We start from the raw sequence: 26,973 nt of genomic DNA on the forward strand, positions 1-26,973 counted from the left end.
CAAAGGCTTAGCCAGCGAAAAGGTGGGCGGGCTGTGCAGAACAATTGGTTACAAAGTAGAACAGAGGTCGTATTGGAAAGGAAGGTGGAAGCCTGGACTAAGGGTCCGCAGTAGTCGTGTATATAGATTCGTGGTATATACTCGTTGCAGGAATAAGAGGATGGAATATGCATGCAGCACCATGCAAGCCTGCGCTGTACAGCCTAAGCGCATCAGATAATACGCAGAGTACATAAGATACAAACAACTGAATGTGTCGCACATATGCCTAGCCGCAAGCTCCACAGTGCCACGATACGGACGGCGTCAATCGTGGAGACAGATTGCATCTGCCATCCTCCTTTTTCTGGCGGTTGGAGGCGATTAGAAGAAATGGCAGACGGCTGGGATCGGGTGGGGAGACTTATGTCATTGCGCCTCTCACGACTGCCTATTTTCTCCGGACCTGCCATCCCTAACTAGCATGCACAGTGCTAGATCTCTGCGGCAGTCGCGCTGCGCACTTTGTTCAAAACAGGCATTTCTCGAATAACCTCAGCCAACCAAAGCACACAAAAAACGTTAGCTCGCGCAGGCAGATTCTAGGATGCTGCATTACGTGAGTACAACTTGCTGTCGGAACGAAAGCTTAACAGGACAGAAGTTCTGTTTTCTCACCCCCTTTGTTTTCTTTTCTTTGTCTTGTCTTTGGTTTTTTATATTATCCCAGCGTCCGTCGCCCGAAGGAGCGTTTATCTACGCTGAAATCACATTTTATCCCCATCAGGCAGCTCGCAGACATCATGAGAAAAAGATCAGCGCATTGCATACAGCGTATCTTACGAAAGACTTGAGAGGTTTCGTACTTGCTGATTCGCGTCCTCCGTCAGATCTATCCCTCGTGAATATCTCTTTCCACGCTTTGTTGCCACGAGGAGAACCTGGAGCCAAATTTTGAATGCCGTCTTTGATTTATTCCCACTAATTTCTTTTTCACCCCGTTTTTTTGCTCTCTTTCATTCGGCGAAGAAACATAGCCCCCACCTGAGGAGCAACTAGGATGTTTACATCATAAGTTGGTACGGAGTATGTATACGTCGTATGTGACGTAGAAAATGATAAAGCAAATAGGCGGTGAGTCGTGCACGCAGAAAGTCAATACACCATTACGCTAATACTATATCTCTACTTCGCACTCCATTACTCCGTACTGACGTCGGCTACGCCTTCTACGATACGATGCCTCTCACGTACTGAGAAATCGGTGGTGCGCACTCCAAAAGAAGCACCAAAATCCTCTGCCGCGAGAAGGCAAGTCTAAGTGGGATGTTGCCGGTTCACGTGACAATATCCACTTTAAAGACACCAATCAGGGTGGAACAATTCCTGCCTTTTGCCCTCACTTACACACATGTATATAGAGCACCCTCTTCTGTCATTTCGTAGTGAGAGAAAAGGGTATGGAATAATCTTCTTAGAGAAATAAGAAAGTCGCCTACGCTTTCACGAGAGCTTATTTTGTTATCCCGTGCGGGATTCTAAGGTGAGCCCGCAAGGCTTTTTCCTCTCCCTCAGACTAGCCGTCTGTCACCGACCCTCCCGACCAAGGGAGGTCTTCAAGCACAAATGAGAGGGTGGTTGGTAGGTTTGCGTGGTTTGGTTAGTTGAGCTAAGGCCTACCCGATCTCTTCCCTCAGTACTACGTTTCATGCCTTGATTATGTTTCTTTTTTCCTTTACGCTCTGTTTTGACACGTTTGAATATGGGCGGTAGTAGGGGGTTCAACAACAGTACCTTCATGCTCTTTCATTAGTTTAGAAATAAAGCGATAACCTCGTTCGTTGCTTCATCATGCGCAGCAATAACTTTCCCGCAAAACGGATGATCAGGTAGCCGTAACTCAATAACTGCAATATTCCCAGTATTTTCATTATTTTTTAAAGAATAACCCCCCCGAAAGCCGTTGCTAAGGGCGATTGTTACGAGCGTTTTCATCTTCCAGGTTCCCCGTTCTGATAGTGCTTTTACCAGAGTACCTCTAGCAACAGCCAACTGCGTTGTTTGTTCCCGGAGTTATTGGTGATACTCGGTCGTTACTTTATGGCTTCTACTTTCTAGGATACTCCACTTTGCGGTTACGAGAGAGACATCTACTACGTTGAAATAAAAGCAAGAAACGAGGTTTTCGTCAAAATAAGAACTATATTTAAAAAGCATATTGTGAAAGTCCAGACTAACAAAATCAATATAAAGTTGCTATGTACAGAGTGAAAAAAGCCTACACAAGGCTCCAATGCTAAAATGGTGCGTAGCAGTGCTCTGAAAGAAGCAGCATGGGCACGGAGGACCTGAAAGCATTATAAGCTCGTAACAACTTCCTTTCCTTCTGATCCCTCTTTTTGTCAAAACCCGGCATATGCTCAAACATGTCACACTACAAGTAACACACAGTCAAGGAAGCCGATTGATGATCTTGTTTGTTAAATAGTGGGCGTGGGTGTGTTGCTCAACTTGTTTGGCTACCACGACTGTATTATGAAAATTGTAGTTTTAGATGCCTGGTCTAAACAATCGACGTAGGCGATATCATTTCCATAAAAAAAAAATATGGCATGCCAGTCTGCTCAGACTTTTGAATGAGTCATATTTATTTAGAGAAGATATATGATATCGAGAGACTATATCGGGCGGGCTTACGTTGGTGGTGAATGTCTATGCGGGTTTCAATCTGAAAGCACGCAAGACTATGGCACTGTGCCAGCTTGTAAAAAGTACGGAAAAGATGGAACTTAGTATATCGTTCTCGTTCCCTCGTCCGTGTGCATGGCGGCCCAGTGCACTTGCTCTATAGGTGCCAGATTCCAGCAGACGTGGAGAAGGTTATTGAGGCGTTTAAAGATTGGGCTATGCTCTCGTCTTACGACAGAGCAGCCTCTCTCGGCCAATGCAACCTCATGAGAAGAACCCCTAGCACGGGACCTTTCCAGCACACACACCTCCAGCCTGATAGCTACTGCTTCATAGCCAAGTGCGAGAATCTAGTGTCCAGTCCTCCAAAAGATGGAAATCGTTCGATGGAGTCGTCATCGCAGCCCACATGTTTATACCAATTTGGGAGAGACGACAGCACAGGATTTGTTTGGTGATGGCTTACTTGATTCTGCTAAAGCGGTGATTCTTCCTTTTACAGACTCACCCGATGAGACAGAGTCCCCATTTCTTTTCTTTCTTCCCACAACAGACATCGGTCGCCCGATGGTTGATGATAGGGCGACACGCTGCTTAGACGGCGGCTTGTTTTCAATAAAAGTTTCGCCCTTCTAAAAAGTACTTTTACATCAAGTTTGCCATGTCATTGCTCCGCCAGCACCGACAGGAGGTGCCCGGGCATCTTGATGATCTTCAAAACTTGCCCGACTCTACCAAGTCTCTGGGCGTCGCCCGGGCCGTAAATGAAATGATCTGTTCTGTACCAGTTTGCACGGTAAATCAGCTGTCTCACATGCGAGGAGGCTGACCGGTTCTGCGGTGTTTCTATCGGCAGAAAGTGACGACCAGGCAACGACATTGGCAATTGTAGCCAGCACGACAGTCAGCCAGATTGCGCAGGATCCATACGTTTCTGACAATGAAGATGAGGAGGACGATAAGAGGTTTTATTTGTCATCACATTCTCCTCTACGTTTGGCACAATGTTGTTCCAGCTAGGACATTGTCCGGTTGTGGTGGCAACATCGTGCAGCTCTTATGCTGTCACGCTTAATTCATCTCGTCAAGGCTCAGATTTGTTAATATTCGACAGCAGCTTCTATTCTGTGTATTATCGGCACTGTGGCGACATACTGCTCATCCCTAAAACGTCGTGATGTGCTTCTAAGGCCAGCTTAAGAATGCAACACCTTCAATCACCGCACAAACTGAACCCAGCTCCATCGTACCGTCCTCACTACGATACTGTAACCCGGATGCAGGCTCGCATACGTTTGATACTAGCACAGCTCGGATACCTCTCAGGGATTATATACACAACGACCGTAATGGCCGATATTATCTATTGTTACAGTATCAAACACCTGGCTCTCATCGTCCCTCTGAGAAGAGCACCATGCATAGCCTGCCTTGTCGAGACTTGACCGTCTATCCATACGGTGTCGTTTTCCCTCGAAGACGCCTTCTGTTTTTGTTGCAAGTAGAATTCCACTGCAGCCTCCAGTCTCTGATAACGCCATTTCCTCTGGTTCCACATCCCATACCCCCCCGACACAATTAGGTGGTGGTAATTGTCGCTGACAAAATCAAAAGCCAAAAGCTCGGAACCCGGCCCCGGCGACTGAAAAGTTTGGCTTTCACAATTGGTTCGAATGGTGCGCAACTGCCGAGTGCACTGGTCTATGAGCGAGTGACAAGCGACGCAAAGCGCTCTGATACCTGTGAGCCCGTTAGTAATGGCCGTAAGCAGGTAAAAGAAGGAATGTTGCGCCTTACCTCAGGCGCCAGCTTGAGAGACGGTATGTCAAAGAAGAAATATCTCTCGTTCTTCACAAGCTCGATGATGACGACCAGCAACCCCCAAGGCTGCGGCCAGTAGTTAACAATTCGTTCAAAGAGGACCCGGCATATCTGCTCGCGAATCTCTGTCTCCTCTGGCTCTGTCAAGTTGTGTCCGAACAGCTCAAAAAGCGCCTGACCAAAGAAGCTTGTGTGGGCATTGGGATACCGCAGCTGGTTCACCATGCTGAACACGAAGAAATAGCGGCTCTCCGCCGGGAGCTCATGGAGCACCATCGACACCGTGGCCATGTCTGGTGCGTCCGCTTGGAAGACCGGACCGCCGCCCTGTGCCCGTGCTACCGCGTGGTTGCCAATGTAGAGCACCACTGCGTCCACGACGGAGATGTTGGTGTTGAGCGGAGTGTTCCCCCACATGGCCTGTTTTCTATCCGTCTTGCAGATGGCATGCTTGATGTGAGCCACAATCTCCTCTGTCGGCCCCGTCTCCAATGCCTGGTCAAGCAGTGCCGTCAGTCCAATATGAGAAAGAACTGGTACTGGGTCGTAAGAGATGACCGGGGATGCAATGTTCACATCCTCTAAGCTGTCAAGACGCACTCCCGGCTGTTGTGGATCGGGAAGCTTCGTGATGTTGTTAGGCGTGGAGAAGAGAATGATGTTCAGAAGCTGTCCTAGGTACGGTTGGAGGCCCTGGCAAAGCACAACGTGGTTGGCAGCAAGGTACTCGGGGAAGTCGTGGTACAGAATCAGGAGAAGCTTCACCGCCGCGCGGTGCAAATCCTTAATGGCCGCGGGCACTTCCGATGTCTTGAGTTGCTCGCCAATGAAGACCAGCATCTGCTTGAGGATCTTTGTGAACGCGGCCCATCCAGCGTTGTTCGGTATCCGTAGCAATGCCGGCATGAATTCTCTGTGCTTGATGAGCTCCGTCCAGGCAAAGACGAAGAAGGGAAAGGTAGCCGGCCCAAGATCGTTGAAGCGCGTTGCAAACCTCAGAAAAATCTCGTTCAGATCCGCGTCCGAGAGGCGATCCGAGATATGATCGATGGTGAAGAGCAGCATGGAAAAGAGACGGAAAAAGACACGCTGGTTGAAGGCGTCGCCGTGCTTCACATAGTGATGATTCACCATCATGACGGCCAGGGCCAGAATCGAGTCGGTCAATTCGGCGCGAGCCGAGCCTGAAGAACCCTCAGCATCGGCAGAGGCCTGCAAGTAGACGGCAATAAGCTTCGGGATCGAGTCGATGGCAGCATATGCCTCTAACATGGTACCGCCTGCCTGCGAGACGAGCTCAAATCTCTCCACAGACTTGTCGACGGCGACTCTCAGGAAGCAAAACAGGTCCTCGCGGCCTGACACGATGCGCTTTGCCCTCATCTGCTCAACGAAGATGAAGGGGATGCTGTCGGGCACATGTGGCTTCTGGCAGAGGTGAACCCATTCATCAAAGACGTACTCGATCTGGTCTTTGCGGTAAGAGCTGATCGCTCCCTGTGACGGGTCCGGCGATGGGGGCTGCGAAACAGGCGCAAGAACTTTGGCCTTGAAGTCCTGGCCACCGGGCACGTCGGACTCATCGTTGACCCAAGCCCAGGCTTCTGCCAGACTGTACACAAAGTCGGCATACAGAGCCAGTGGAGTCTCACCGATGAGCGCAAGGTCCAAAAGCCGCATCAAGAACATGATCGACCCCTCCTTCCTCTGCTTCAGAGCTGCGGCCATGGCTGCGTCGATGTTTGGCCAGTCCAGCAGATCGGTACCACGCAGGGCTGAGACAAGCGGCAGGTTCAGAAAGACGTGTGCTGGTTGCGAGTGAAAGAACTGGATGACGCGGTTGCTCAGCGACGGGCTGGTGGCGATCTTGCGAAGCGTTTCCAGCACATGGACGAGACTTTCCAGAGCTAGGCTGTCCTCGAGCTGGGAAACCAGCGCCTGGCACACCTGCTCGGCAGCATAAAACACAAAATCCTCCGCTGACTGCTGTGCCTTGATGATTGTCTGCACCAGAGCATCCACCACATCCAGAACCGGGTGCGGTCGAGGCAGGTCCGAGAAATGTTCTTCCGTGGCCTCGGTAGCGGCCCGCTGCAGCTCGACTACCAACTTGGAGATGCGGTCTGTAAGAAGCCGCACATCGACCGTTGGTACCGATTGTCGCCCGTTCACCATGGCTCCTGCAACACCGGCACCTCCCACGCCATTATGCACATGCGGATATTGCTGCATCTGCGAGCCCAACGACACAGCTGAGGGTGTCTCGACCGGAGTGGGCACGTTCGTCAGGGACCCATATTGGTCTTGGAGCACCTCATTTGCCAGCGACCGAGTGGCGTCCGAAGCCGATTGCACGTGCGAAGCGGAAGCAACACCCGCTGTCGTTGGCCGCGGATGGCGAGCAAAGTCGTCGTAGATAGCCATCTGCTCGCTGTTCAAGCCGTTCAGGTTGGGGCTGAGCTTGAAAGGGTTGGGAATCGTCATGGCCCACCGGCTCAGAGAAGAGTCCACGTACGGATCGTTGGGACGCTGAATACGGTGACGACGCCGCATCTCCAGTTCGGGTTCGATCATCTCCTGGATCTCAATGACCGCACGGTCCTCTGTCGCTTTCTCAATCACGCCCGATGCCAGGTCCAGATTCGAGTTCACACACATGATGATTGTGCCCTCGGGAAGACCCTGGGGATTGTCGCTCGAGAGAGAGCGCATATAATTGGTGAAGTTGGCTCGGAGAGGCTCTTTCGAGGTTACCAACGCAAGGCTGCCAGCTGTCGCTTTGACCATGTTGATCGCCGATGTCCGGACACGGTTCTCATCCGGCTCTGTAGCGAAATCTTTGCGAATCATCTGTTGCGTGGCAATCGCAGCGATGGCAACAGAACGGTCGACAACTGGTTGGATAATGTCCTGCAGTGCCCGGATGAGGGCGTCCTTGACAATCTCCTCCAGACGTGAAGCCGCGATAACCATGTCGCTGACGGAGGGCACATTCACTTTCGTGATGAGATCGGGAATCATTTCCAGCATCGCATTCGAGACCACGTTCGGGCCCAAGCCGTGTGAAGACATGCCGGCGCCGACGCCACCAGGTACGAGACCGTTCAGCGAAAGATTGTCAAAGGCCTCCATCGAGTCTGGAGGAAGTTCTGAGGCTTCAGCTACCCGAGCCAGAATTTCGCCAGATGGTTCGATGCTCTTGTGGTCGATGTTGAGAGTCTGGCAGAGTACTTCAATCTCAAACTTCAGATTCAGCTTGAGTTCGGCATTGTGGTACAAATCGATTAAAAAGTGGACAATTTCCATCAGCCAAGGATTGGGTGGCTTGAATACGTTGGAGTGCTCGCCTTGACTGAGCACTTTGCAAACGAATGGAATCGCCACAATCAACCGCTTTGTATCGTGCGCTTCGATCAGCAACTGCTTGAAAGCGATATTTCTCTGCCGGATAGGCTTGTCGCGCGCAAGAGTCAGAAGACCTAGCCAGCCGCCCAAGTTTTTCAGATGTGCCCTGTCCGAGGAATTCTGCAAAGTTGACTCTGAGTTCAGCATGCGCGCAACGCTGATGTAGGTCTCCCGGAGAATCTCTGCCCACAACGACTTGTCTTCAAAGTGGCTGACGAGCTGCAAGTAGACTTTGTGATAGTTCGGCTGCATCTTTGCCCGCTCTTCAACAAGGTGGCTGGCAAACCACTGCTGATGCTTGAATTCGAGCATCGGGCGAATCTCCAGAAACATGGCCTGCAGAGTGCTCGCAGTGATATTGTTGAGCACAAACTGAACCTTGCCCTGAACGTCGTTACTCGGATCCTCAAAAACGGCATTTGGGGGAGGCGGGTCGACCACAACAGAAGCGAATGGCAGATACTGTGGCTCTGCGACAGACGGTTCGTCGCCACTTCCATTGGTCAAATGCTCGCCAGAAGCAGGCGCCCCCTGAATTCCGGCAATCCCTGCGCCCTCGTCCGTCTCCCGGATGATCTCATCGGCTTTTTTCCAGGCTTCGGTCCCCCGCAAGCTTGCACACTGCAAAAGTTGGCTACAGAACCCCGGCCACTCTCTGAACCGAGAGTAGAGCTGCATGAGGGCTTGCATGCCAAACTTGAACATGGGGTGATCCTGCTTGTGCTCCTTGACTGCTTCGAGAATCATACCCAGGCCAACCTTGAGAGGTAAGTCCGAGATAAGCTTATGCGAGATGAGGCCGCCAAAAAGAACCGCGGTCGTGGCAAGAGCCTCAAGCGGGTAATCGCCAAAGTGGCTGTACTCTTCGAACAGACTGTTAATCATGCAGGCGAACACATCCTGCTCCAGAGGATCCTGTGAGTGCTTATAGTGGTCCATTATACCAACGACCTCTCGGACTTCGATCTCGTTGCTGTACATTTTCTTGAAGTGTTCCTCCATTTTCGAGTTCGCTTCCTGCGGTAGATTGTGGCTGTCTTTCTCGCTAGCTTCGATAATTTCGTCAAAACCTTCGCCATAGTTGATCAGGCGAGGATAGATGGCGATGCACTGGCGCTGGAGCATGACAAGCTCGGGAATTGGAGTCTTTGGCAGAAAATCTTCAAGAATATTGAGCAGGGCCGATACCGTTCGCACTTTTAGCGGGACATTTGTTTTGGTCGGAGTGGGCTGGCCATCGCCGCGCTGAGATTCCAGCTCAGACTTTATTAGAAGAAACTGCATCAGCGGTCTTGCGATCTCGGTACTGCGATCAGCATTGTTCTTAGCCCATTCCGCCAAGTCGACGTAGCCCTGGCCGTGTGCATAGGCCACCAGATCGAGCCCGAATCCGTTTGGCAGGTAGATTAGTTCATTGAGCCAACCGTGCTTCACGGCATACTCAAATATGAGGGGTAGCTCTCCAGGCTCGGCTGCGTGTGCCTCGATAAGCCTCTCCATAACCCATTCTTTGTCCTTTCTCCACAGACTGTCGAAGACGAAATCCCAGTTTGGTTGGCGTTTGTAGAGGAAGTTTTCGAACAGAGAGTTTAGCGTTTCAACAGCAGTTGCTGGCCACGGCTTCGGTACACCAAAGGCAGAGACAACAAAGATGTCTAGATTAGGAATTACAACCTTTTGGAACAACCGTCTGGCTTCAACATTTGTGGAGGCATGCTGGGAGGGGAGGGCGACGTGAAAGATGGCAGAGATGGCGGCCAGAGAGACAAGAGGGTGCTTCACTGCTTCGGCGGCACGTTCTTTCACTTCGGGCGGAGCCTGTGCATAGTCGTCCAGAGAGAGGGTCGGTTGAAGACCTGGAATCGTGGTGGCATCGAGCCGATCGGCCGATAGGGACGTGAATGCGCAAATGAAGGAAAGTTGCGCATCAGGGTTCTCCCAATTGCCTCCCCAGAGATGCTGGATATCAAGCGCCCGGGAATCGTCTCTCGCGATCGGAGCGAGTGCATTGTAAAGCCGGAGGAACTGTGATGGAGACACCCGAGCTGTGCGCTGGTCAAAGTAGGTGATCACATTTTGCCATCGGAAGGAAGACGGTAGGATGCGTCGCAAGGCAGCTACCAGAACGGATGGGTTGTATGTCGGGGATTGGCTGACAGCCGAGTATGTCAAGGCAACCGATACCGCCTCTTCGCCAATGCCAGCAAGCGCCCGGTTCTGCAAATACGATACGCACGTGTCCTCGTCTCGGGCGAAGTCTGCTCCGGTCTTGTGCATATGGAGGGCTAGAATGTTGGCCGGCTTATCGACCAAAACACGCATCAGATCCAGAGCAGCCAGGGCCTCAGGCGGAGGTCCGAGGTCGACACGTTCGTAGCGCTGGGTGACTTTGAACATAAGCTCTGACTTGGCGGCGCCGTTGAAATTGGGAGGATGTAGCTGTATGAAGCGGTCGACAATGACAGAGACAAACTCTGGTCCAAGGTCTTCATGATCACCATCTGGTTTGGCCAGGATGTTGACAAAAGCGGAAAAATTTCTGGAAAGGATGGCATCCGCTATTATCAGAGTGCCGGTTAGCGAGACACACACAAGAGAAAGCCACGGCATATGCCGAGGAACTCACCCTTGGTCTTCAGGTCAGAGCGGGGGCCCAGCTTGAAGGCCAGAGCTAGTATGGTCTTCTCTAAAGCATCTAGTTTGAAATACTCCATAAAAGTCGACAGATCGAAGTCCCGGAAGATATCCTCAGTACCAGCCTCGATAGATTCGGCGATCCTGCGGGCCTGCTCAGGTTCGTGTGATATCTTCTGCATTTCAGCTGTCAAGAGCTGGTAGGTTCCCGGAGTACCCCCTGGCCTGTTAAGGCCAGGGAATATTTGGGAAGCACTACTAGCTACGAGACGAGCGAAGTACTTTGTGAACACTTCCATGCCGGACTCATCGATAAGCTGCAGAACAACGGTTAGCACCGAGGGCCCCGCGGCCGAGGGCCAGCGACAGGGAAATTTTGTGAGAATGTGAGCCCCGGACGAAGCTGAGCAGGAGGTGTAACAGAAACAGATATAGCAAACATTGGAAACGTAAGCAAGCACATGAAGCTTCCTGGGAGGTAGTGCAAGGACAGGGAGGGTAGCGCCAAGCCGAAGGAAATGCTGCGACTTGACAGGCAACAACGAGAGGAAGTTCGCATTGCCTGCGTGGAATTCCTAAAGGCAAGAACGTGACTGACCTTTCTGAGTTGTTCCCACTTTGAAGAGTCGTCCTTTTCCTCCTTGATGCTGCTCAGAAGAACAAACACCTGGGCGATGACGATCTTGGAGACGGACGTCGTACCGGTAGGGCTGCCGGTGATTGGGCTCGCGCTCAAGCCTGCGGTCTGTGAGGGATGAGGTGAATGACTGCCGCCCGTTTGTAGGGATTGGGCAGGGTTCGGAGAAAACGTTCCTGCTCTGGGTGGTGGGACCATGGAGGAGGGCTGATGGGGGGGATAAGAGAAGGTGCTGCTTCTATCCAGAAACCGGACAGGAGCCACTTCCTCACCCAATGGAAGAGAAGAGAGAAAGGGGGGAGGGAAGAGAGACCAGCGATGGACACAGAGGCGCTAATGGTAAGCCGCCGGACATGGACAGTGTTGGCCGTATGCAGTGATGTTGGCAGAGCAGAGACGAGGGACGAGTTCAAGGGAGGGGGGGCCGAAAAGCCGCGACAGTGCAGAGACCGGGAAGCAGGTGGGCGGGACACGAGACAGGCAGGGACCTGGAACGGGAGGATACGTCAGTCTCGGACGAGGTGGCGGAGCAGGAGGCGGTCGTGAGGGCGATAGAAAAAAGCGACTCGGCCGGAAGCGACTCACGGCGGACGACAGGTATGGTTCTTGTCACAGAATTAGCTCGGGATCGTGGCGAACAGCTTTTCGGAGGAGGGGAAGCGAAAAGAACAGCGGCCAAGTGTGCAGATGGACAGTTACCAGAGATGCGGTGAAAGAGCGCTGCTTGTCGGCAATCGTAAGGCGGCGATGGAGAAAAGAGAGGTAATGATGGAAAGTTTGTTTGGGTAGATGGTTTTTTTTACAGTTTTTGGGGCGGACGTGGAGGTAGACGCAGGCCTTGCGGTTGCTGCCAATTAGGTTTGGATCCCTCTCACCAGGGCGCGCTTTGGCTATGGGATGGTCAGAAGAGGGGAATTGTGTGCCTGAAATCAAAGGCATCAGAGGAAGCCCCGGCAGCTGTTGGCCAATGAGAAGCCGTACAGCTGCAGCTTGGGCCAGCTGCCACCAGCTAACACCTCGCAGGGCAATGCTTTCCAGAGCCAGAGCCGCATGTGATACAGAGCACCGAGTGTTCTGGCCGGCTCTCTAGAATGCGTGGTCACTCATCTATAGGCCTACGCAACGAGTTTTCCATGCAGAGCCGTGTGACAATCGTGTAACCGGCTGTCCTGCGCGCACGCCATTGATCGCGTGCCGAACTGCGGATGGGGTTTGGGATTCTTCAGCGCAAGTCTAGATTGATGGAGATCGTCTATGTACAGATTTACAAGCTTCATGTTCCCCATGCGTTTTACATATTTATACATCAAGGCAGAAAAGAGAGTCCGGCGTAACAGCCTTCCTTCGGCCGTTTCTTTTCATAACGCTGTCCGATACAGAACCACTGCCTATTTGTTGGCCGCTGTCGCATCAAATGCAGCCTGTGGAACATGAGGGTCTTCAACAAAGGTATCCTCTGGCTTTTTCTGTGCGACCTTCTTTGGCGCTGCCTTTGATGCTGCCGGGGAGGCACTCTGGACCGGCTTGCTGGCGCTGGGCTTGACAGTCTCCGGCACTGTCGCCACGACAGCAGGAGTCTCTGGCGCTTTTTCTGCTGCTGCTTCTGCCGGTGCCGCGCTCTTCACCTTCTCGGTGGCCGTCGGGGTCGCTGGTGCCGCCGGTGTTGTGTTACTCGCGACCGCAGGCACCGGCTCGCTCGTCTCGATAGCGGCCACAGCGCCTTCTTCAGCAGGCACCGGTGTCTGCGCATCAACCTCCTGCTTATCATCTGCTATCTCTGCGCCGTAGATATCGGGGTGTTGTCTGAAGCAGTCCTGCATGTGCCTAGAGATGCCACGTTAGCCGGAGGACGTCAACCGATGGGAGCGCAAAAAAAGTAGATAAAACCTACTGGAACTTGTCAATGCAGTCCATGCCCTTAGGTTCTTGCTCCGAGTACACAAAGCAGCTGAAAGCCGCCTTGAAATCCTCTCCACACGGCCCGTGAGCCATGCCACCGAGGCACGGGCAGTCCCAGTTGATTTCGCCCGTCTCCGGGTTAAAGGCACCCTGCTGGCCAGCCTCTTCCTCCAGGGCTTCGGGTGACTGGGAGCCGACAATCTCGCCGGCATCAGAAGGAGCCGCAGCGCCATCTTCTGTGACCGGTTCGCTCTTCTTCAATTCTCTCGCCAGCTTCTCCGCCTTTTCGGCCTCTTGTCTGCGCTTCTCTTCGAGGACAGCATCAATGCTCCGGATCTCGGTTTCGGGGACTTCAGGCGCTGCAGAAATGATTTGGTCTTGGCAAGTGGTGTCAGTTTGAGTTCGTTAACGATACACCAGAAAACAGCGCAGAATGGACATACTGGTAGCCTCATCGGCGAATATGGGGCTGGTGTTGTACCAGTAAAGGGCGCCGATGGCAACGCCCCATCGCGCAAACGAACCCTTCCAGGTGGACTTGCCACTTGCAGGAGCGGTCGTGAGCATGCGCCTCGCAGCCCCGGCAAGAGCCGGTTGGCGAGCTGCCCGGGCGATGCTGGAGGTGGACGTGCGGAGCGCGGCGCGATACATCAAGGGCAACAATTAAAGGATATATTAGAGAACGTGAAGGCGAACAGGAAAACACAAGGGCTGAGCAGCAATTGAGAAGTGAGAAGGAACGAATATGAGGTCCAGAAGCCGTGATAGCCCGATCAATTGGTAATCATAAAAAAGTGAAAATACGCTCCGAAAGCTGCGACGATATGATTGGCCGATAGAACATGGTGAACGCCCACCGAAGTGCCGGCTGAATAGCAGAACAGTGCTCCGTACGGTGTCACCACCTCGCCGTTAAAACAGCCCAATGTGCATGTTTTCCTTTTCGGGAAGGCAGCAAGTCGATCTCGTACACGTAATAACTGCTATTGTACTAAGGCTTCTCGTTTGTGTATGAAAGATCAAGTTTGAAGGAAGGGTTCGAAAGTACAAAGCACAAGGAATACAAAGTACAAAATCCTTGATTAACGTGCTCAACCCCCCAACTTCCCTCACTAAACCACGTTTCCTGCATTGATCGCGGGATCATGGCCTCCCACACTGAAGATGCCGTCTTTGAGTGGCGCCCGGCAAGTCTTTTCCGGGACGGTCCACTATCTGAGCCTTACGCAGTGATCGTCCTCAACCAACCTCTACGGAACCTGCGTTCAATTAAGCATGTCTGGGCGCGGGGTACGTTGCCCCATCCACCACAAGTATGCGAGCACGCTCCTGTTTCTGACTCTACGTAGCATCGTATCGCGTGGCCGCGGATGGAGGTGCAAACCGGCTGCACGATTCTCGCGAGGCGGCAGGCGAATCATTTGTTGGTATACCGGCGGCCGATGAGGGAAGTCCGGATGGCAACACAGCAGCTCACACAGTGCACAGGAAAACCTCAATGTCATTATCGGGGACCTCGACTCGTTAAGGGATGAAACACGCGCATACTTTACGTCTCTCGGCAGTGCTGTTGTGCATGATCCGGACCAGTACTCGACTGATTTCGGCAAGGCTGTCAAGTACATCTGGGCGCAGCACCCACAAATGCACATAATCGCCATTGGCGGCCTGGGCGGACGGGTTGACCAAGGCGTGAGCCAGCTGCACCATCTCTTCCTCTTCCAGGACGATGGCAGCAGCGGCAAGGACGGCATCGACCGCCGGATGTACCTCCTTTCGAGCGAGAGCATCACATTTTTGCTGCCAACTGGCCGGCACTGCATCCATGTCCGGGAAGAGTCTGGGCCTGCCACGGCTGACGTCTTTGCCAAGTACGTGGGCATCCTTCCGATGCAAGGGCCCAGCATCATATCCACAAAGGGACTCGAGTGGGATGTGACGGATTGGAACACCCAGTTTGGCGGCCTTGTGTCGACGAGCAACCACATCCTGCCGGATACGCGTACGGTCGAGGTCGAGACAAACCGGCCGGTGGTCTTTACCGTTGCATTGAAAGACACGTGATGATTCCGACACTACGGCGCTGAGGCGAATGGAGTTGCGGGCCCACGCAAAATGGTGACTTTTCGAACACGTCAATTTAAACACTCTTGAAGCACCTGCATGACCAGTAACGCCGCGCTGTTGATATATGAGAGCCGCCATGCCTCTGGCAGCTTGGACACAAGCTCGTATCGTTCCTCTTCTCGCGTTCCCTTTTCACTCCGCCGGTCGTCACCTCAAATAATGGAGGCACAACCAGCAGAAGAGCACAAAGATGACGACACCGGTCCAGAAAATCCATTTGTCCTCCCGCGCCCGCCGCTCGATCATGCGGATCGTGTCGCCGCTGATGCCCAGCGTGTTCGCCACTGTGTACATGCGCTTCTGCGTGTTCTTCAGCATGTCCCGCTGACTGCCCAGGTCTCCGAGCACAGCCTGTCCCCGGGCAATGTATTCGTCCAGTGCCGTGTTGGTATTCGAAAAGAAATTCTGCTCCCGCAGCGCATGTGTTTCGCGCGTGATTTCTGCCCGCTCGCTCGCGCTCATCGTCCGCGCGTGTCCAAAGAGCCCCGCGGCCCCTGCTATGCTCGACGACGCTGGCCCGCCCCCGCCTGCTGATGCTGCTGCTGCTGTTGCCGCGGACGCGTATGGATTCTCGGGCGTTGCTGTGACGTACGGCCGGCGCCCTAGCAGCTCGGCGCGGCTCTGTGCTTGTACGGCATCGTCTCGTGATGATTTGAGGCTCTCCAGCTGTGTGCGGTACTCGCCCAGCTCGGTGCGAAAGTTCCGGATGCGGTCAAAGGCCTTTTCCTGTTTTGCCGGATTTAGCTCCTGCTTCGCTAGGCTGTTGTATTCGTCGACGGTTCGCGAGAACGTCGTCAGGCTGGCAGAGAGCTGGCCGAAGGCTGCTGGCATGCGGACCAGAGCTCCATCGTCTGCGGACGGGTTGGACAGCACTGCTGACAGCGAGGACAGGTCCTTCCGGATGGCTGTGCTCTGCTTGAGCGCGCCGTTAAATGCAGTGTTCTGTCGCGTTTAGAAGGCGGTTAGGAGGACATCTGCAGCCACTGCTGAGCGCGCGCAAGGTACGAGGCCTACTGGCGGAGAACATACCATTATGCAATAACTAGAGAGCCCCTTTTGACCCGAAAAAACATCTCCAGAGACGCGGTCACTGCTGCAGCCGTCAATGTGGCTTGTTTGCTCGCAGGCTGTCAAGGCTAGGCAATGGTTGGATAGTGGCCTTGCTGACTTGGCATCTGGCATAAACCCACCCACCCGACAGCTCTCACCGCCTTCCGTGCTCGGCCACTCGCGTTGGCCCTCGATCACGTGATGTTTTACATGAGATTACGCCAATTTGCTACTTATCTTCTTCTCTTCGCCTCTTTGTCTTGACGTCTCGTGTTCTTGCCGCCAAACCAGAATAAGAATACTCCGTAAATCATGCTGGTCAGGCTTCCCAGGTTTAGACATGGTCCGTGAGCCGGATCGCCCGAACGAGATAGGATCGCCTAGTCCACGTCTTTGTCTACTATTCGTGGCATTCTCCCTCGCCTCAGCTAGCATGGTTCGCTCTTTTTCTTTGTCTGTGTACAGGTGTTGTCTCTGTTGCAGCGGCTGGCTATGTTATAGCGGTTGTGCGGGATAGAGGATGTGCGGGGGAAAAGAGGCAACTTGGCCAGCAGAGAGGATGAGGCCTTTTGAATGCTGGAGCGGCCGACGCCGGGAATCTGCATCGGCTAATGGTGAGGAGGAGTGTGAGCCGGTTTTCGTTACAAACAATGACGATCATGCGAGGTTTAGAAGATAGTGAGGTGGCGACATTCTAGGAGCCGTTTTGATTTCTGGCACATAAGTCAATAAATGGCAGCAGATGTCAGTTGGTCGGCAAAAAGGTTGACAATGACTATGTCTAGGCACCATACTAGTTTCTCCTCTTTCTCTCCTTGCGTCTGCCTTGTGCTCATTTCTACTATAGTCAGGGCGCTAACGGAGGAAGTGACAGATTGGCGAGCAGACCGCGATCTAGCTAGACCGATCTGTGAAAGAAGACAATTCGGACCGTCTTATTCAGAGGATGACAGCCACGTTGGTATGTCATGTTTGTTGGTGCTAGAAAGCAGTCTATAGGGCGACTGTAGGATAGAGCAGAGCGACCACTCCCTGGTATGATAAGCTGCTATCGAGGGGCTGCTCTTTTTTCATTCTTTCTGTTCATTCTTCTCTACCCAGTGTTATAAGTCTTGCCTTTCTTCCTAACTTTACTGTACTGCTACTAATACGCACCTCTCTTGAATTATCTCATCCTTAATAATACCAGCACCGTGACCTCAAACGGATCACTGAGACTACTTCCCTTTACACGTCCGTCAAAACCATCACTTCAACGGTTACCTCTTCATATCTGCCCATATTTTATATTCAAAAATGGAAAAGTTCGTCTTCCACTTCCTGGCGCAGAAGCCCAACAAGGATGGTGCCGTTCAGCTTTGTAACGACAGAGAAGGCACACCTTATGTCGGTGGTCTTTCAGAGAAGCCGTTCCTCGGGTCGCATGTGGTCAGACTGACCATTGGGAATTCCTCCAGCACACACACTAAGAAAAAGACACGGCGATTCGGACTGTGTTTTCGAAGCAGTCGGACAGCTGCAGAGGAGACGACGGATGTTGTGGTGCATCCAAAGAAGAGCGCATATGTGCCCACACACGCAGCCTCTGACTTTGGCAGCTTGCCGATGCCGATTACTTATCGGCAAAGTCAGGCGTACGAGTGGCGCCACGGTTATCCTGGCCGCAGACAGAGCGATGCTACTGCTGCAGCCACCATCAGCGGCCAGTCCTCGCCGCGTTCGTCGCCGTCGATGCGCAGTGGCACCAGCGGCTGGAGCGCGCCACCAACACGGTCGAGCGGCCGGCAGAACTGCAGTAGCACTGTGTCTGACCGGTGTTCCGCACACAGCAAATCAAAAAGCTCGGAAGCAGCCCAAGGCAAGCATAAACTAGGTCGGTGGGTATCGGAGTACATCCGACCGCCATTGGTGCAGGACCCAATCAGCACGGAGCGCTTTTCGATACAGAGGTTGGCCTTTTGAATGACTACGACATCGAGGTGATGAGAAGGATATACTTGGCCTCAGTGATACACACATATATATTCATTATAAAACAACGTTTTGTCTCACATGCTCTCAAAAGCAGGAAAACTTGGGTCTCTGCCACGTAGCAATGAGCCTGGGGCCAGCTTTCGAGAATCTCCTTGTCTTATTTATAGTCGTCGACAAGGCTACCCTGGTCCCATAGAGCGCAAGCGCCTGGCACTGGCCCTTCTACGGTGATCGCGAGTGCATAAAATTGTATTTGTCGAGCAGGATGAAGTCGCCCTGCCGCCAGCGGACCAGAACCTGGGTGGACTCGGCGTTAGCGATAGCGAGGTTGAGGTACTTAGCTTCGATCTGCTCGCCGTCACCGTAGATGGGCGACGGGTGGTAGGAGCCGTCGTCGCTGCGGAAGGGAGCTTCGGTTGCACTGTGGTAGACGCTGCGAGCCCAGGCGCTGATGAGGTTGCCAAACCAGAAAGCGAGGCTGGTGGGAGTGTGTTTTCGGATGACTGATGGTGTGGAGAGGGAGAGGGAGATGAGGGAGATTACAACGTGGAAACAAGAAGAAAGACGAAAGACGAAAGGGCAAAAATGGGAAACAATATCAACAGAACAGCAGAAAATAAACATACGAGGAACTGTGTGGGTGACGGTCGGGCTGACGTCGTCGTTCCAAACAAACTCGTCACTGTGGCGTCGCACCTCGGCCTCGATCTTCTGGAGGGCAGTGGCAGCGTCGTAAGTCGGCAGAACGGCCTGATTATAGGCGCCGTAGACGCTTGTGCCCGCGTTGGAGACCACGACGGTGGTGCCGTAGCGGTACGCATAGCGGACGCCGTTGCGCAGCAGCTTGTCGTGAAAAGCGGCCAGGCCGATGCTGGAGTTGACGGGCGTCTCACCACCCGACTCTGGCGTGACCAGGGCCGAAAAGGTCAACCGGTGGAAACGCCGTCCCAGTCAAAGCTGAGATTTACTAGGTGTTCAGCTGGCCGGCAAACGAGAAGTCGGCAAACGAGATGGGCGAAGCCATGACTGCGGATACGGCCAAGCTTCCCAAACTTGATACTGAGTATGCAGCACGCACAGTCCGGCGCCGGGTCCCGAAGACCCGGGATCATGAAGTCGCCATGCTGTGATACGTTGATGTGCAGTGGTGACAGGCAGAAACAGGCCGAAAATGGACTAGCGCGGAAGCTTATATCGAACCAGCGGCTCACTTACGAGAACTCGTCGCATATCGGCGCTCAGCAATGGCAGAAACCGGCGGGAGTCAAATCAGAACCCTGCTATGAGTGGACTACTCTCAATGATTGTTTTTTTGTTTTTGTTTTGGGCCATCCCTGGGGAGAAGTACAGCTGGTTCTGCATCGGCTTCAAGAACACGCTGATACTTGGCGGCACTGGATAGATGCTCTACTCTGCCGCGCTCAACAAAACAGCCGGTACCAGACCGAGTGGTTCATGTATCTTGGCTCGGACGCTTGCGGAATTATGACCGACCTCTTCTGGGTAGCCGAGAGCGCCATCATGATCGGCTACCCGGAGCTCAGGAAATGCGGCCGGTGCCTGTTCTACTGGCTCTGCTATCGCAACAGCTGCAGTATATTGAGCGGCATCATCAACTGGACTTAGGTAAGCGTACATGTAAGCTCGACTGGCGCAAGTACACTGTCTTTGTCGTCCTGTGTATGCTCTTATTAGATGGTTCGCCTGCAAGACCACTGACTAACAGCCTCACAATATGCTTCGGCCGCGACTGGGATGTCTGTATCCTGTGGCAGGTCAACTGGTCACCGACGTACAACTACGCGTACTGTCTCATTGTCTCTGGCATTAGCTCTACCCATACGATAGTGAGGAGAATTTTGCATCAACCACGGCAGAGCAATGATTGAGACGTAGTCCGTTTGCTTTACTTTTAAACAACTAGAAATAGACACATGACAATTGATACCCATTGCCGAATGGAACCCAAAACCTTTAGTTGAGCTCTAAGCGAAGGATCAGACATAATCAGACTATACAGCTTCTACCAGGCTGGCTTATAGGACCATTCACGTGACTTCAATGCTACGGCTTCGTCAAAGTGAATAAGCTGTTGAGTCCTCAGACACAACACGTCTTCAGAGGGGCCTGAAACGTCCATAAGATAGTTTGGATAGTGAAAGATGCGCGACGGATTTTGACAAATCGGACAAAAAGTCTTGTTCAGATTTCTGACTGCCTTCACAACCTTGGCTCTGCGGCTTGACGACCCTTTGTCCACAACTCGGGATGGCCCCTAGGGAACTGCATCCGGCATCGAGCACAACCCAGCCGTCAAAGAAGAAGGCTGCTCTCTTTGACGACTTGTGTGTCTCACCGGATCCAATAAAAGAAGCTGGAACGGCCCATCTGGCCTACGGTTCCGTAGTCTCCACTGAGGCGATAACCTGCTGCGCCAGTTCCTGTTCCTGCATGCCGAGTTCACTAAAGACTCGAGAATGACCTTTTCCGGTCTGCAGCCGGCCTAGAGGGAATATAAATACCACATAATCTGTCAGTTTCACTCATCTTTCCCTCCGACTTATTTCCCTTCCTTCAACCGTTCCAAGTCACACAGCCCGTCTCTCATTCACTGACACAGACATGGAAGCACGCACGAGTGTCCCTCCACAGACGCCCATCGATCTTCTCTGCTCGCTGGACGACACGAGAAGACGCGTGTATTTTTTCTGTCTTGGTAGGCATCCCGGCCTTGTGGCATCGCCGGCCTGTGGCACACATGCTGACCACGAACACGAGGCAGAATATGCTGTAGACAGCGCTATACGCGGCCGAGGAGTCCCGTCGGCCGAGACGTTTGGGCAGCTGACAGGCCAGACGAACATCACGTCGAGCGTGACGCAGTTTGTGCAGGGCCTGGAGGGTGGGACAGTTCTGCGAGATGCCTTTGCGGCCGTGGAGACGCTGAAGCCGCTCTTCCTCAGCCTGCCGCCGGGCCAGGCGACCAGCCACCGGGTATCGACGGCAGCGACGGGAGCACGAATGAGCGACCGGCCGCTGGGCGGAGCGACGATGCGCGACGGCCGGTCCGACACGTGGGAGCGGCGGCTGGCCGACAAGGGAACGTCGTACTATAGCGGGTCAGGGCCGCTGATCGGAAATCAGTACGAGGCGCGCGAGCTCCGGGCCGAGTATGCCAGTCTCAACTTTAAGGAGGTCACGGGCGACCGGCACGAGGCGTCGCCGCAGTTTCCGCAGGCGATCGAGGAGCAGCGGAAGCTGGTCGGCCAGCTGTACGATGCCATCAAGAGCATGGATAACATCCTGGAGAAGAAGCGACCGATCTCACTGAAAAAGCGGAAGCAAGGCGGCGAGGGCGAGGGAGGGGGGAACAGCAACGGCGAGAGTGTGGACAGGAACGAAAACGGCAATGACCAGAACGAGGAGGAGGACGACGATCAGGTTGCGGGCCAGCAGCTTGGGAGACCGCAGATCAAGGAGTCGGTCAGCGTGCGGAAGGTCAAGGGACTGAGCCGGATCGAGGTGGAGATGTTGTGCTGGGATCTGTTAGTGAGTATTTTTTTCTTTCTTTTTTCTTTTTTTTCTTTTTTTTCTTTCTTTCTTTTCTTTCTTTTTTTTGTCTTTTCCTTTCCCCCAGCTCTTACCCCCCCTCCTTCATCCATGCTGACGCAACAGTTTACCGTCCGCGACATCCACCGTGGTCGGCTGCCCTTCCAGCCGTGGAGCCGGAATGACTGGTGCTGGGAGGGCTCCTTTGTCTCGTTCGGGCAGCGCTTTGACGCCGTCGTCGAGACGCTCCGTCAGTCCAAGGCTGCCGTCTGCAGCCTGCTCGAGTCGGACAAGATGGCCCGGCTGGCGGCGCACCCGCGCCGTGAGTACAAGCGCAAGGAGAACAACCGGTCGCAGAACGCGGAGCGCAACGCCCAGGTTTTTGTTGGCCGCCACGCCATCGAGACCCAGCAGGTCCAGGTGAACCGTCAGACCGGCGACCTGCAGGACCGTGACGGCAACGTCGTCGCCGCCGCCGCCCACGACTGCAGCGGCCTGATCGAGCAGACCCGCCGCCTGGCTGATCCGAGCCGCCGCGAGGCCAAGCGCGTCCGCTTCCTGGCGAGCATTGCCGAGAGCGGCGAGGGGGCAGAGGAGGAGACGGGACGAGGACGGACAGAGAGTGCCGACGGAATCGACAGCTTGGCCGGCAGAACAGAAAGACTGCTGGCTGCACCGCCGGCCGCCAACAGCACGCAGCTCCAGGCGGCCTGGCTCGCAGACAGCGAGACAAAGCCTCTCGTCGGCAACCTGGCAGCAGCAGCCCAGACGACCCCAGACAATCACCTGGCAGACATCCTCAAGGTCGAGGAGCCTGTCGGCCGGCAGACGCACGTGCAACATCCCCTGCCGGCCGATGCTGGCTTCCCGCTCTGGCTGCAGACCGCCTGTGTGGACGCGCCCGGCTTCTTTGGCGGCCACGTCGCCCAGCTGTTGGACCAGCCATACATCTTTGGCACAGACACAAACACCTCGACTACGGCACCACCAGCTCGTCCCTCTTCGGCCTCATCCTCTTCGTCACACTCGACCCTCGCACACGGCCCTCCATCTTCCCGACATGTCTCGGCGGCGGCTTAGGAAGCCCAACTGCCAGTATCAGCCGGCGAAGACGGACTGGCATCGCAAGGTGAGGATCCGCACCAGAAGCAGCAACAGCAAAATCTCGTCCATGTCACAGACACAGCTGTCGATGCCGAGACCGAGCCGTGGCATGACCTCCACCAGCTGCAGACTCTCGGCTACGGCGTCGACCTCGAGCTGATGCCGCAACAGCCGTTGGGGCCGGCTCTGGCAGCGACTGTGGCGGCTGACACAAGCTTCGAGCTCGAGCTGGACCCCGGCTACCTCGGCCTCACAGACACAGAGCTGGCCGCAATTGCCGACTATAGCGACGCAACCGGGGCGCTCGAAGATATCGGCCACTTCCTTCGCTGGAGCTCACCAACTGATGCCGAAGACGGAGAGTACAAGGCGAACTGACAGGTCAGGTGGCTGTCCCTATTGATAGATGACATCGTATTCACCGCTATTGCATACCATTAGAGCCCGCTTGGGTAGGCTGCATCTGTTTGTATAGGAAGCCTTGTTAATGCTGACTAAGCAGCGACCAGAGCATCAACAGCCTCATATTGGACTTTTGCAATGTGCACACTACTATACATGATATGCACCCGGAAACCCAAATTCCGTTCAGAAAACGCAGCCTCTGTCTCTCCATCGCTCACCAGTTTCGCCGGCCACCGCGCCCCCGTCCGAAGCCACCGCCACGGCCGCCATTCCCGGCACCCATGTTGGGATCGTATCCGCCGTAGCCTTGACCCTGGCCAGCACCGAAGCCCTGGTTGCCGTAGCCGCCACCGCCACCACCAGCACCACCGCCGCCGCCAGCAGCCGCCATCATGTTGGCCATGGTGGCCGGATCCATCTGGCTGGGATCGATGCCGGACGCGAGCATCTGCTGCATCATCTGCTGCATCTCCGGCGGCATGCCGTCGAGACCGGGCACTGCAGGCCCTCCAGCAGCGACACCACCACCCATGGCCCCCACCCCTGGACCACCCGGTCCTCCGCCTGCGCCTGCACCACCAGACACTGCTCCCCCGGACGGCACGCCGCTCCCGCCTGGACCTCCTGGCCCTCCAGGCCCCCCTGGCCCACCACCTGGCATGCCCATGCTTGACATGCCACCAGGCATTCCTCCTGGCATTCCGGCTCCCGGCATGCCACCGCCCGGCATGCCGCCCATCATGAACATGCTGTTGATGTCCTCCATCATCTTCTTGTTCTTCTCGGCCACGGCGTCCTGGCTGTACTCGCCGCGCAGGGCCTCCTGCTTCTGGGCGTACAGGGCCCAGGTGAACTCGTCGAAGCCGTAGTTGAAGTAGTCGCTCAGATCCGTTCCCGGCTTGCGCCATGGCTTGTCGTTCTCCGGCAGGTCCTCGTCAATGTTGACCTGCGTGATCCGCTTGCCCGTGCCCTTGTGCACTGGCACTGCGTTCACGTCGATCAGTGATGTCGGCACTGCAGGGTACTCGTTACCCCGGGCACCAGCGGTCGCACTGGAGCCAGTGGCTGTCCCGCTGTTGCCGCCACCACTGCCGCCACCGCTTGTGGCTGTGCTGTCGTCCTTCTTCGCTCCCACGGTCGCCTTGCCGCTGCCGTCACGTATATTGCGAATGTCGCTGTATCTGGCTTGTCTGCAAGGCACTGTCAGTCTGTCTGCCTGAATGTATACCGTTATGAACAGGAAGTGTGACGCACGAAGGAGGTGCGGCCTTGGAGCCGTCTTTCCGCTCTATTATGATGTCGATATCCTGCATCGATCTGGTCAGAGGATGTGTCCTTCTGCAACTGTCTCAACAGTGGCCGCTGCTCACCGAGTCCTCCTCTTCGTCCTCCACAGCCCCGACTTCGTCCTCTTCCTCGCCCTCTTCCAAATCATCCCTGCCGCTCTGGTCTACTGCTGCAGTGGAGGTCGACGGAGGTGCGGCTGGTGGTGCCGATTGCGCCGGAGCTGCTGTGTCAATGTCTGCCTCTTCTGGCGCGTAGAAATCGTCGTCCTCGTCAATGTCCATTCTGGCTGACTGTGTGTGTAGCGGTGGAAGATGCACAGATAAGACGCCGAAAGCGGTTCAAGACGGGCTCGAGGAAAGCAAGCTCGTCGCCGTCTGTTGTATCTTATTATGGAGTTTCTTGTTTTGTCAGGATGCGGCAGAATTTAGTGTCAAGTCCCGTAACTGTTGCTTAGCGCAAATAAGCTATGCCACCGCCTAGGATTTGACAACGTTGGGCCGGCACCACGTGACTGTGCCGTGCTACCCTGGATTAGAAGGCGGTGAGGAAGAGTCCATTCCAGCGCGTCGGCTAGCTCCCAGCGTCGTGGCAGAATTGACAGGCGCCAGAGTTTTGCTTCCCCAGCAAAACAAGGAAACGACAACAACGAAGAGAGACAACGGCGGTCGCCCAGCATTCCGCTTGCCCCTCTTACGCAATTGGCTCCCCTGCCATCCAAAGACCGACGCACACAGCCAGTCAGCAGAGACGCCTGCCGCTTTTCTGCTTTCTTTTTTTTCCCCTTTGCAATGTTGGCTCGATCGGCGAGTGGGCCTGGCGGTCTGAGCATCAACACAGGCTCTGCCAACCTCTTGTACGTAGCGTGTCTGCGTTGTCTAGCGGGAGCATGAGCCCTGCATCCAGCAAAGATTGCTAATTTTTTTTGTCACCTTGACCAGCGGCGGCAGCACCACGACCAGCCAGCCTCAAGCCGGTGGACTCTTTGGCAGCACGACCACACAAGCCGGAACAGCAGCAGCAACGACGACAGCAGCGGCCACACCATCCATGTTCGAAGCGGCGGCCGGAACCGGCACCACGAGCGCGAGCGGCGGACTCTTTGGGCAGGCGGCAGCAAAACCGGCGACCGGAGGAGGGCTCTTCGGAGGCGGTACAGCCATGGCGCAGCCAGCAGCAACAGCAGCAGCAGGCGGTGGCGGTCTGTTTGGGGCGTCGACGACGACGGCAGCTCCTGCAGGAGGGCTCTTTGGGACAGCGGCACCGGCAACAACGCCGGCCAGCGGAGGCGGTCTCTTCGGGACAGCTGCACCAGCCACGACGGCAGCCGGTGGAGGCGGCCTCTTTGGCGGCAGCAAACTGGGGATGATGCAGCCTCCGGCACAACCACAGCTGCAGCAACAACAACAACAACAACAACAACAGCAGCAGACCGTGCCAGGGGTGCGGATCGATGTGAGCAACCTCAAGGGCACGACGCGCTTCAACGACCTGCACGAGAGCCTGCAGAAGGACATTATGGCGTTTGACAGCCTGATCCAGTCATATGTGGAGCAGAAGAACCAGGTGGCGGCGTTTCTGCCGGCACACGGCGAAAGCCTGGCGGCGATCCCGGACGACGTGCGGTTTGTCGGGCGCAAGTACGACGGGGTGTCGAGTGCGCTGGGCAGCGACCTGCAGGCGATCCAGGTGCTGCGTGAGACGGTGAAGCAGGATGCCGAGCATGCACAGCTGAGCTTCAAGGCGCTGGACAACCAGAAGCTGCCGGCTCAGTTTCACACGTCGGGCCTGTGGTCGACGGCACCGGGCGGCGGAGGAGGCGGTGGTGGAGCGGCCAACCGCAGAAACCGGGATGGCAGCCGGAGCCGGACGCGGACTCGGCGTGGCAGCGCTGGCGGTGGTGTTGGTGGCCGTGGCGGCGATGCGGACGACCACAACAAAGCGGGCGACGACTTTGGCGGCATCGACGGTGAAGGATCGTCGGGCGGGACGGACCTGATCAACTACTTCTCGCAGACGGGCGACGAGATCGGCGGACAGCTCCGACGGCTGGAGAAGAACCTGGGCGAGATTGAGGTGCACATGTACGGGGTGCAGTCGGGCCTGTTGGAGCAGCTGCAGCGGGTGGCGCAGGACGGTGGAGGCAGCAGCAGCAACAACAACAACGGCAGCGGCAGCTCGGCCGAGGAGAAGGTGGCCGAGCTGGCCGGCGTGCTGCGCGAGTTCGAGGACAGCATCCTGACGGCGGCGAGCGTGGTGGGAGCAGCGCGCGAGGACGTGACGGCACTGCAGCTGGGACGGTATCTTGGGCATTGAGGGATAGGGGACGAGCGAAGGAGGAGAGAGAGACAAGTTGCGGCATGGAGACATAGACGGCAGACAGGATCATCCGTCGGAGTTGGCGCAATTTCGCTGCT

At 55.0% G+C, this 26,973-nt stretch overlaps 8 protein-coding genes across 8 annotated transcripts; 3 read left to right on the forward strand and 5 right to left on the reverse strand.

Moving 5' to 3' along the window:
* Positions 1–4,368: 4,368 nt before the first annotated feature.
* CMQ_1331 (ccr4-not transcription complex subunit) lies at positions 4,369–11,362 on the reverse strand (the record flags this gene model as incomplete). The annotated part of the gene is made up of 4 exons (XM_014318410.1): positions 4,369–4,407; positions 4,465–10,451; positions 10,520–10,844; positions 11,126–11,362. 4 exons carry the CDS (start codon positions 11,360–11,362, stop codon positions 4,369–4,371), a joined length of 6,588 nt encoding a protein of 2,195 aa, XP_014173885.1.
* A 1,190-nt stretch (positions 11,363–12,552) lies between these two features.
* CMQ_1753 (mitochondrial intermembrane space protein mia40) lies at positions 12,553–13,714 on the reverse strand (the record flags this gene model as incomplete). Its single annotated transcript, XM_014318832.1, has 3 exons — positions 12,553–12,988; positions 13,056–13,440; positions 13,507–13,714. 3 exons carry the CDS (start codon positions 13,712–13,714, stop codon positions 12,553–12,555), a joined length of 1,029 nt encoding a protein of 342 aa, XP_014174307.1.
* Positions 13,715–14,208: 494 nt separating this feature from the next.
* CMQ_1506 (thiamine pyrophosphokinase) lies at positions 14,209–15,127 on the forward strand (the record flags this gene model as incomplete). Its single annotated transcript, XM_014318585.1, has 3 exons — positions 14,209–14,353; positions 14,413–14,486; positions 14,552–15,127. 3 exons carry the CDS (start codon positions 14,209–14,211, stop codon positions 15,125–15,127), a joined length of 795 nt encoding a protein of 264 aa, XP_014174060.1.
* A 210-nt stretch (positions 15,128–15,337) lies between these two features.
* CMQ_1272 (v-snare protein) lies at positions 15,338–16,222 on the reverse strand (the record flags this gene model as incomplete). The annotated part of the gene is made up of 2 exons (XM_014318351.1): positions 15,338–16,132; positions 16,220–16,222. 2 exons carry the CDS (start codon positions 16,220–16,222, stop codon positions 15,338–15,340), a joined length of 798 nt encoding a protein of 265 aa, XP_014173826.1.
* A 2,214-nt stretch (positions 16,223–18,436) lies between these two features.
* Positions 18,437–19,326, reverse strand: CMQ_852 (uncharacterized protein; the record flags this gene model as incomplete). Its single annotated transcript, XM_014317931.1, has 2 exons — positions 18,437–18,717; positions 19,293–19,326. 2 exons carry the CDS (start codon positions 19,324–19,326, stop codon positions 18,437–18,439), a joined length of 315 nt encoding a protein of 104 aa, XP_014173406.1.
* Positions 19,327–20,836: 1,510 nt separating this feature from the next.
* CMQ_723 (uncharacterized protein) lies at positions 20,837–23,245 on the forward strand (the record flags this gene model as incomplete). Its single annotated transcript, XM_014317802.1, has 3 exons — positions 20,837–21,763; positions 21,890–22,757; positions 22,866–23,245. The coding sequence occupies 3 exons, from the start codon at positions 20,837–20,839 to the stop codon at positions 23,243–23,245; spliced, it is 2,175 nt and encodes a 724-aa protein (XP_014173277.1).
* Positions 23,246–23,486: 241 nt separating this feature from the next.
* Positions 23,487–24,840, reverse strand: CMQ_464 (cleavage and polyadenylylation specificity factor subunit; the record flags this gene model as incomplete). Its single annotated transcript, XM_014317543.1, has 3 exons — positions 23,487–24,453; positions 24,527–24,579; positions 24,643–24,840. 3 exons carry the CDS (start codon positions 24,838–24,840, stop codon positions 23,487–23,489), a joined length of 1,218 nt encoding a protein of 405 aa, XP_014173018.1.
* Positions 24,841–25,347: 507 nt separating this feature from the next.
* On the forward strand, positions 25,348–26,872 carry CMQ_1567 (nucleoporin nup49; the record flags this gene model as incomplete). The annotated part of the gene is made up of 3 exons (XM_014318646.1): positions 25,348–25,412; positions 25,498–25,886; positions 25,998–26,872. The coding sequence occupies 3 exons, from the start codon at positions 25,348–25,350 to the stop codon at positions 26,870–26,872; spliced, it is 1,329 nt and encodes a 442-aa protein (XP_014174121.1).
* Positions 26,873–26,973: the final 101 nt, after the last annotated feature.

The sequence above is a fragment of the Grosmannia clavigera genome (assembly GCF_000143105.1).
Source record: "Grosmannia clavigera kw1407 unplaced genomic scaffold GCSC_140, whole genome shotgun sequence".
NCBI classification, from domain to species: Eukaryota; Fungi; Ascomycota; class Sordariomycetes; order Ophiostomatales; family Ophiostomataceae; genus Leptographium; species Leptographium clavigerum.